This window comes from Hipposideros armiger, unplaced genomic scaffold (genome assembly GCF_001890085.2).
Source record: "Hipposideros armiger isolate ML-2016 unplaced genomic scaffold, ASM189008v1 scaffold_689, whole genome shotgun sequence".
Classification (NCBI taxonomy): Eukaryota; Metazoa; Chordata; class Mammalia; order Chiroptera; family Hipposideridae; genus Hipposideros; species Hipposideros armiger.
In genome coordinates, this window is record NW_017732039.1 from 361591 (window position 1) to 371764 (window position 10174).

Sequence of the window (10174 nt, forward strand, 5' to 3'; positions counted from 1 at the left end):
CTCTCTCTCTCTCTCTCTCTCTCTCATTTTTGTCTGCCACAACTTCATAAAGGCAGCTGTGCAAATTTTTGAATGATAATTGCTTTTCTGCTCATCATCATTACGTGACAAAATCTATTCGAACAGTAAATGATTGTCTTCCAGCAAATTGTCAGATCAAAAGAATTGATCAGCTTGGACTGCCACAAACTCCCCCCTCCCCTCCAAAAAGAAGCGCTGTGGGGTACGGTGCATGCTTTAAATAGGAAACAAAAGCACTGGGATTTTCACACAGAGACACAGATACACCTTATTCATCCAAGACAAAGAAAAGAAAAAAAGTTGGCTCTACCTGCAGTTGTAGGTCCGGATCTCTTTGTTGTCTCGCTTGCACTTGATTGCCACGAAGATCATAGTGACAAAGAGGATGCCGGCAATGGAGCCCAGGGCGATAATGAAAATCAGGGACAAGTTCACAGAGCCCATTGACTCTTGGGCGTCGAGAGCAGGGGACAGGTAGATTAAGACCAGCGCAGAGGCGGAGAGAGACGTCTTGCCGTGGTCGTGGGCCACCACAATAAGTTCATAGGAAGGCTTGGAGCTCTCGCTGAAGGTGCGAGTGGTTCTGACTTCGCCATTGACCTGGTCTATTTCAAAGAAGCCGCGATCGCCCTCGGTCATGTCATAGGTGACTCGTCCATTCTCACCCTCATCGTAGTCGTCTGCTTTTACAACGGTCACCAAATAACCTATGCCGGAGTTGCGGGGGATGTAGACCTCCGCGGTGCCATTGATCAGTGGTGGAGCCGTGATGACTGGGGTATTGTCATTGACGTCGAGGATGATGACCCTAACCGTGGCGTTGCTCTGCAGTGAGGGCAGGCCGCCGTCCTTGGCCAGTACCTTGAATTCGAATGCCTTAGTCTGCTCATGGTTGAAGGATCGCAGCGCGTAGATGTCACCCGAATTGGGATTGATGGAGACATAGGTGAAGACAGGCATGTCCCGCACCTGCGACGGCACTATCTGGTAGGACACACTGCCATTGAGACCCAGGTCGGGGTCTCGGGCAGACACAGAGAGCAGATAGGCGCCGGGCGTGTTGTTCTCCTGCACAATGACCTGGTAGTAGGGCTTGGAGAAGTGCGGGTGGTTGTCATTCTCGTCGGTGATGCGCACAGTAAAGGACTTGGCACTCTGCAGCATGGGCACACCGCCGTCGCGCGCCTGGATCGTGAGGTTGTACTGGTCGTGCTGCTCGCGGTCCAGCCTTCCGTCAACCAAGATAGTGGAGAAGCTCTCGTACTCCTGCAGCCGAAAGGGCACGTTGCCTAGCAAACGGCATTGCACGCGCCCGTTGAGGCCGGAATCGCGATCAGATACCCGAACCAGTGCAATCACGTAGCCCGGGGGGGCGCTCTCGCTCACCTCCACCAGTTCACTGTTGACCGACAGCAGGTTGATGACTGGCGGGTTGTCATTGGTGTCCAGAACGCTGACGGTGACTTTGCAGTGTGCCGGGATGGAGTTGGGTCCCAGGTCCTTGGCCTGTACGTCCAGTTCGTACACGTGGCCCTCTTCGTAGTCTAGGACACCGGTGACCGTGACCAGGCCACTGTGCGGGTCAATCTGAAAGAGCTCACGCGTGCGATCATTGACGTAGCCATAAAAGGAGTAGACCACCTGGCCATTGGTGCCCTCGTCTGGGTCGCTGGCGTTGAGGCGGATGACGGGCGTGTTTGGAGGTGAGTTCTCTGGTACACTCACCGCATAGGTGGACTCGCCAAACACTGGGTTGTTGTCATTGGAGTCGGTTACTTTGATGCTGAGGCCAACAGTGCCCAGGTGCGGCGGATCGCCGCCGTCGAAAGCAGTGATGCGAAAGCTGTAGTGCGACTGTGTCTCGCGGTCCAGGCTTTTCTCCACTACCAGTTCGGCAAAGCGTGAGCCGTCACCGCGCGTCTTGATCTCCAGGCCGAACAGCTCATTAGGTGTGAGTTCGTAGGTCTGCACGCCAAAGCTGCCTGAGTCTGGGTCATAGGCGCTGTCCAGCGGGATGCGCGTGCCGGGACTGGCTGCCTCAGAAATCTCCAGTTCGATCTGTGCCGCTGGGAAGCTGGGCGCGTTGTCGTTTAAGTCCTTAATTTCCACCTTAATCACACAGATCTCCATTGAGCTGGACATGACCTCGAGTGAGATGATGCACTTAGGGCTCTGGCGACACAGCAGGTCGCGGTCGATCTTTTGTTTGGTGACTAGCAGGCCCGAACTGGGGTTGATGTCCACCAGGTGCGGAGCCGAGTTGGACACCACACGGAAGGCAGAGGCTTGCCTTGGGTCCAGTGCGAAGCCCGCCTCTCGCGCGTCCTTGGCCACGTTGGCGATCACTGTCCCGGCGCGCTGCTCCTCTTCTACTGAGTACTTGAGGTTAATGAGTGCGGCTGCCTGTGTCCACAGTACGGCCAACAGCAGCAGCACCGGCAGCAGGAGCGACTCCATGGCTGCGCGGGGCTCTGCCTGGCCTCGCCTCTCCACACCCCTCCGAAACCGACGCCGCCGGCGCTCCAGCTTCCCGCTGACTCGGGCCGCCTGTTGCGCGCGCCCCGGGGCCCCTGAGGCCGCGGGAGGAGTCCCACCCAGGGCGGCCCGGCGGCGCGGGGGCGACACCCACGCTGGCTCCAATGCTGAGGATGGGGCGCACTCGGTGGGGGTTCTTGGGGGACCCGGGGGCTCCAGGGGTCCGAGGGAGCGCCGCGCGGCCCCGAGCCCCCTCCCTCCAGCCCGGCTACTCAGTTTTCCCCCTTCAAAGTTAGCCGGGCGCGACTGGCTGCAGCGCCGCAGGGCTGCGGGTCCGACGCTGTACGAGCCGCGGGGTTGACACGCAGCTGAGTCCGGACCACACTTGAGGCGAAGGCGGGGAAGACGGTGGGGGCGCAGCCTCTCAAGCTCTGCCGGGCCCGCCGCAGCGCACCGGCACTGGGGCTGGCGAACGCGTTGTCTGTGCACCTGGCATGCGCAAGGACCTCCCCCCAGCGCTTCTGATTCAATGCGGAGAGAGGAGCCGCCTGGAATGCGCCCTCCGAGGTCCAAGGGGGCCACACTGGCCTTTTTTGAGGACTGTTGGAAAGAAAGGGGGATGGAAGGCTGGAGTTTGAGTTGCTGTCAAGCTCCGCAGGCGCCTGGGTATCTGGATAAGCCCAATGGCAGTCCCGGGGTCGGCAGAGGAAGGGGGAGGGGAGAGAGGCGACCCAGACAAGAGCGTGCTCCCTCGCACTGAGGTTAGCTTCGGAAAGCTTAGGGGACGAGTCTGTCCAGGATCGGAGGTTGGCGCTGAGTCCCCACCACAGAGCAATTGGGCTGCGGGTTTTTGCGTCTTGGAAATCAAAGTTACCAATGCAGCCCGAGTCTCCACGTCAAGTTTGAAAACAGGGCGATGGCAATTTGTCCAAAAAAAAAATCAAAGTCCAGGTCTTTCCAGTGGCCCGAAAGGGGTGGGGCGGGGAATGGGGAGGAGGAGAGGAAAAGCGACAACAGTACCGGCCAGGAGAGGCGGGGCCGCCGCCGCGGGTACCGGGGGCTTCTCCTCCTCCCTGGGTCTGGGCTGGGGTGTCTCTCCGAGGAACGCCGCCGCCGCCGCTGCGGGAGGAAGCCCTCCCCAGCTCAGTCCATGTCGCTGGGATCCGCCTCAGCAGCTGCCGCGGTCGACGGTTGTGTCGCCGCCAAAGTTTACTTGTGGGAGCGTCTTGATTCCATCTTCCCGGAGAGGCGCTGGCCGCCCTGCGTTGGGCTCCCTCCCTCCCAGGGGCTCTGGCACTCGGGAGGTCTGTGCTCTCTTTCTGCCTCGGGTGGTGTGCGAATGTGTGAGAGAGAGGAAGAGTGAGTACGTGGTGTGGAGCGTGTGAGTGTGGAGTGTGAGCGAGCAGGGGTGGGAGGTTTCGGATCTCCGATGAATCCGCTCAGCCGAAATGCCGCGGAGAGCAACGCGCCAAGGACCCGCGCCGGGCTAGGGACGCGGGTGCCAATGCCACCCGGGCAAGCCGGGCATGGTGCGCGGGAGCTGTGCTGCCGTCTGTGCCCACTCGTCCGTCTCCCGGATGCGCCTGCCGCTGCTACTGCCGCTGCTGCTCCTCCGGATGCCGCAAACTACTGGCTGTGGAGTCTGGTGAGAGCCGGAGAGAGCCCGAGCTGCCGAGCCGGGCTACGCCACGCTCTAGCCAATCAGCGCGCCGCACAGCGGGCTCCGGAATTGGGGCGGGGCCAAGGCGGGCGGGGCGGGGCGGGGCGGGGCAAGCCGGAAACTTACACACTGGCGGGACCAAGTGGTACCCTAGCCCGCGGAGCCCCGGCGGGAGTCTGGAGAGGCCAGGCGGGCTGGCCTGACTGGGGAAAGAGGGCAGGGTAGAGTGGGGAGGGAGGTGTGATAGCGCGGCAGCTGAACCTTCCCAGGAACTGCGCGCCTCTGGTGTTTGTAGAGGTTGCAGGAAAAATGAGAAGGATTTGATTCTCGGCGTGTTTATTTCCCTCACATATCTTCATATCTTGAATACAATATTCATGTTCTCTCTCTCTCTCTCTCTCTCTCTCCCCCCCCCTCCCCATTCCCTCTTTGTCTCTTCGACCTGGGTTTGTCTGTCTGTTTCTCTGTCTTCCTCTCCTTCTTGGGTATTGGAAGTAAAAAAAGGAAGGAGAAAGCGACCTCGAGGTGGTCATTCATCCGGCTCTTGGCCGGTGAGTCTTCACTTAAACTGAGAACCCGGCAGCCATCCTCCCGGACTGTCACCCCCATCCCTCCTTCCCGGGCATATGCGGCACTTCCCTACCCCCAATCCCACCGCAGGGCCCCTGGCCCAGTTCGGTTTGCTCTTCTCCGTTGCTTGTTAATCAAACAGGATCTGTGGCGCAGGGACTGAGCCGTGGAGAGGGCTTGACACATTTCATTGCCCCTCACCTCACCCTGTCAGAGAATTTAGCGCCCTATAAATAAATAGTGCGTTTGAGAAAAGCTAGTAGAGCGGACGACGCCGGGCCAAGCCAGGAGAGCCCGGAGCTGGGCCGGAGCTACGGGGCTGACGCGCAGTCCGCGTCGTAGGTCGCTGGCGGCTGGAGTCGGCGCCTTGTGCCGGGCGCCCCAGCCTTCCCGCGGGACCTCGGTCCCAAGGGGCTGCCAGCTCCACTTGGGCGGTGGTGGAGGCAGCGGCGGCGGCGTTTGCCAGTGCTGGGAAGCGGGAGGCCGGCGTGGCTGGGCTGACATCAAACTCCGCTTGCCTTCCCGACTGAAGGTGCCCCGGGGACAGAGAGGGACTCCTCCCCGCCCTGTTCAGAGGCTCTTAATTAAGGTCACCGGCGGGAGGAATCAAAAGCATCCTGTTGAACAAGTTGTTTGGTGTCTCCTCCCCCCCCCCTCCCCATCATAGATTGGAGGTGGAGGGGACCGGCTTCTGAATTCACAATTCTTGGAAGAGTAAACCTCCCTTCTGAGTGAGCCGTCTCCTTTATTTGGAAGCATTGGGTGAGCAAACTCATAATGAGCCCAGCGACATTGTCCTGAGCTTGTGGGCTTAAAACGAGACTCACTTTTGCCTTTAAAAAAAAAGGAAAAAAGGCATTTGGACACATAATAGGTTTTCTCAAAACTGCCATCTTCTCGCAGAGAGCAACCCAGCTGCTTTTAAAAAAATTCTCTGTCCAAGAGGAGCTGGTTTAACAGCCTTTACCTTGGCGGGGGGTGGGAGGAGGAAAAATACAGCTTCCTCCTACAGAGAGGAATTATTCCGGGAGTGAGGTTTTGACCCCCTAACTGTGCATCCGAGACCTAGGGGAGGATGCGGGGAGCCTAAACCGCTTTCCGCGTGAAGATCGTTTCACTCTTTCCCACTAGGATGTAATTCAGCCCAGAGCATCACGGAGAAAATCGAAGCATCTGCAATGAGTATCATTTAATTTTGGTCATTTAGAGATGCGGATGGACAGCAGAGTTGTGGCTCGAGGGAGTCCTGTGGTCTGCCCGGTTTTCTGCCGACCCTGTTGGAAAAAATGGGCAAGTAGTGGAGGACAGTGACAACATGGCAGGCAGCGCGGGCACACCTCGCGGGCTCCGCAGAGAAGGGCTCCATTTGATTTATCACTGTTATTTACCTTTGATGTCAGCAAGTGGGAATGAAGTGCATCTTGGTCTAATTAAAAAGGCCTAAAAAGGCATTTGAAATGGGTTTGCTATCTGATCACGGGATGTGAGTATGGCGTTTGGCAGCTTTCTAAAATATTGCTTGGACTATTTAAACAGAACAATTAGCAGCATGCTAAAATGTTTGCATGCTATGCTTAGAAGCTTTTAGCTGTAAACTTTAAGGCGATCTGTTCCCCTTTAAGTTAAAAAAGGATGATGCTGCTTCCTTGCGGCGAAGGCTGTCAGGAACCCGCTGATCAATAAAAGTAAACTGGCGCCTCCACTGCATGATTGAGCGGGAGAAAAGAGTCTGAGAAGTAGTCTCGGCCATTAACAATCCCCCAGGTAACGAGAAATGGAAGAATTACCCAGGTAAAATGATTAACATTGCCGTAGCATCTGGAAAGATGCACACAAGATAAGAAGGCTGCGGACCTCTTACCTTGGGGAGTGCTAATAGAATGTCTATATTCTGCTGTCTTTTTAAAGATAAATAGGAGAATTCAATTCATGTACATTGTCATTACCTTTGTAATTGCAATCACATTGTAAAGACATGCTCAGCATTTGCAAAGACAAACGCGCTTTTCGCTAAAGAGATGACACCAGGTTCACTGCTTCCTGCTCGCTGTTCACACTGGAGGCACCCCTCCTTTCCAGGCAGAGCACCAGAAGTACTTCCAGCCATACCAAACCGCTTTTATGAAAGCCAGGGATTGAGGGAGACAGGGGCATGTGCCTCTGCTTCCCTTCTTTTCCATTACCCCCAAGCTCAAAGTGATAGTTACACCTTCCCTCTAAAAAATAGCACTTCCATCCCCCTCCAGTCTATTTCCATAGGTCATCTTAACACCGTTTGCTCTCAGAATGTATTTTTCTTTAATAGGCACACTTGATCATTATACTCCAAGAATGCTGTTGAGTAAATGAGTGGACGAAAACACCTCATAATCAGGAATTTATTAATTAACTGAATAAAATCGATCAGTGTGTAGAGAATAAAAACAAAAAGAAAGTTCTCAGTCTTAGTTATCTTCCATTTACTTCAATCCTGAAGGAAGCCCCACCTCCTCAGCCTCTTTAGAGACACAAGAGGGACATCTAGTGGCCGTCCTTAGTATTTTTTATCTAACTTTTACTAAGAAACGCTAGGCTCTGTGTACTAACTACAGTGCTATGCAGCCTGGGCCAGCTCTCTGGGCCAAGGCAGCTCTTGGAGTCACTGAGGCCAGAATAAAAATTGGTAAGATTTTTTTTTTATTTTTAAGATTTCAGCCACACCACAGAAATACTGTTGAATGACAATGGAAGAAGGCCAAAATGGGGATAAGGATAGGGTAAAAGGTTTTGTTTAGAAAGGTTAAAATTGATGGTAGGAACTAAGATACCAGAATATGAGGACTCTGGCACCGACAAGTTTAAAGGAGCTTTCTGAGAGACGTATTTTTCCTATTTTTTAAATTTGTTTTAAGCTCCAAAGAGATTAGCCTTTAAATAACTCCATTCTCTCTCTCTCTCTCTCTCTCTCTCCTCTATCCCTCCCCCCCACCACCACCACCCCACCCCTCTGTCCTTGCTTCAGAAAAGTGGATTATCTTCTACCTTGGCTTTTGTTGCATCTCATGGGCATTCCATTCTACTCAACCAATTTGACCAACTGCTTGATCAGGTTCTTTTAGAAAAAAAAGCTTGAGTTAAAAAATAACCAAAGTCAAACTTTTCCAGCCTGCATATCTGATTTCCTTACTTATGTTACAATGTCTAGAGTAGAGAGTATCAAAGAATAAAAATGGAGGAAACAGCACAAACCTGGAAAGTGTCGTTATTAAAGTCATCATCTTATTTAATCTTTACAATATCCCTGGGAGGTAAAGAGACTTTGCAGATGTGGAAGTAGAGCTGCAGAGCAGTTCAATGATTTGCCAAGATGACCTCATTACATAAAACTCAACCACTTCCCTCGTGAAATCAACAAGTGCTGGCTGTGTGCCCAGCATTGTGTTAGGGACTGAGAATCTTTTTTAAAACACGGTCTTTGCCCTTGTGACGTTTTAAATTCAGTTGATTAATTTAATAGCAGTATGTAATTTTGTGTACTATAGATTTTGCTAGAGAAGGAACTAGGATGAGGTATATCATGTTGATAACTTCCTGAAATTATGTTCCCTTGTGCCCAAAGTGATTGCTCAATTTCTACCCCCTCCCCACATGCACATGCACACACACTGTCCCAGGCATCATAAGAAAAGGCATTAAGAGCAGCAGCTAAGGATGTAGACCTGCTGGACAGGGCTGGGGTGCAGCTTCTACCACCTTGGAGGTGGTTTCTGACCTTCTGAAATACCAAGAAGACTAGGGAAGGGAGCCAAGAAACGTCTTTGAGGTCCCTTGCACTTTTTCCTCTCTCTTCCTCCCAAGCCCCACCCCCATTTCCACCCTGTGACAGAGGATAACAGTGACAGACAAGGAGCTGTAGCAGAAAAACAACGAGTAAAGAAAGGGTTTCTTAAGTGCTAAAATTGTTCGACATAGCTCTGATGCCTGCCTTTTCCAAGAAACACAAGAGAGGTAGAGGACAGTGGTGAAAAAGAGACAGAAAGCTATTAATCACTGCAAGCCTTTCCATCTTGACAAGGCCAGCATCCCTGAACAAATTAGGCCCAAGCCCCCTCCAGGCTTATCCCTTATCTTTAGGAATGGCACTTCTCACAGGGCCAAACCCCTGCTGCTGCAAAACTCATAACTGTCCCTAAATAAACACACATCATGGGGACCATTTAATTAGCGAAGGCTAAATCAGCAGATACATTTCAATAAATGACACTGCTCTCTAACACCTTCTGTACTACCCTGCAGTGACTACCTGTGATGTTTTGACAGCACCATTTGGGCTGGCAGCATTATTGCCTCAACCTTTTCATGTGACTTTCTTTCCAAGTGGATCTTAAACACTTTTTTCCTAGGTGCAAACTCATGCCAACTGCTATTGTTACCCACCACCACCACTTCAGAAAACAGAAAGCTCTCCTTTCAAAGGCACTCTGATCAGATCATGCCCAGCCTTCCTGCTGCTGCCTTTCTCCTCCCAAGGAGGAGTGTAAGAGTGTCACTCCACTCCCCCCACAGGAAATGCCTTCTTAACAACTTGGAGGGGAAAAAAAGAAATTAACACCAAAAAAGAGATCTTGAAAATCAATTGAAATGTGAAATGAAAGCTAAAAAGAGGATATAATTGAAAATGTAGGGATTAGGGGTGTCCTCTTTTAGGCCAAGCCATTTTTTGCACTGCTGTCCCCAAACTCTAGTGCTGCAACCTAGAAGGCAGATCTTAGGGGAACCGCCCTCCTCCCCCCACCACCATACCATGTGTAACTTCCTCAGATTAGAGCTCTAGACACAGGCTTGGCCTTTGACTCCCAGCCTAGACTTCTCTGACAGTCTCTTCTGCTATTTCTGGAGTGGTTTAAGTGGAACAAGGAAAAGAGACAGAAATATCACTGGAAGGAATCGGTAAGTATGCTGAAAGACCCCTGACCAAAAATATCAGTCCTACAGAATGGGTCTTAAAGAGCAGCTTTCCAAATTAAAAAAAAAATCTATCTGGTGATCTGGTCTTATAGGAGGCTGAATTTTTTTTGGAGATGTCCACAGGGCTGAAAAAAACCAAAGTAGATCTTTCAAGACTTCAAGATATGTGATGATCGAGCTGGCCGAGTGGCACATTGGTTAAGAGTTGGCTTGGGACGCCAGCTCTGAGCAGCAGGGCCCCGGTTCAGATCCCACATGAGGGCCAGTGACACTGCGCCCTCTACAGCTAAGATGGTGAACAGATGCTCGACCTGGAGCTGGGCTGCCATGAGTCCCCGGCGACGGCATAGGCTTCAGCGGGGCTGGCGGCAGTGGGTATGAGTTTTTGTGAGCTGCTGTGAGCCACCGTCCAATGACCCACGAGTGACTGCCTCACCCGGGAAGAGCGCAATGATAATACCAACATGGGCCAGTGAAGCGACGTCCTGCACAACTAGGCTG

General features: G+C 52.8%; 1 protein-coding gene across 4 annotated transcripts in view; it reads right to left on the reverse strand.

Moving 5' to 3' along the window:
- PCDH19 (protocadherin 19) overlaps positions 1 to 4092 on the reverse strand; it is a 106748-nt gene extending 102656 nt beyond the window's left edge. For 3 of the 4 annotated variants that reach the window (XM_019626773.1, XM_019626772.1, XM_019626769.1), the window contains exon 1: positions 332 to 3116. In XM_019626773.1, the coding sequence (XP_019482318.1) occupies positions 332 to 2478 (2147 nt within the window). In that variant the 5' untranslated portion in view covers positions 2479 to 3116. Of the gene's footprint in view, positions 1 to 331 lie in introns of all 4 variants that reach the window. The other variant, XM_019626771.1, reaches the window with a different exon arrangement.
- Positions 4093 to 10174: the final 6082 nt, after the last annotated feature.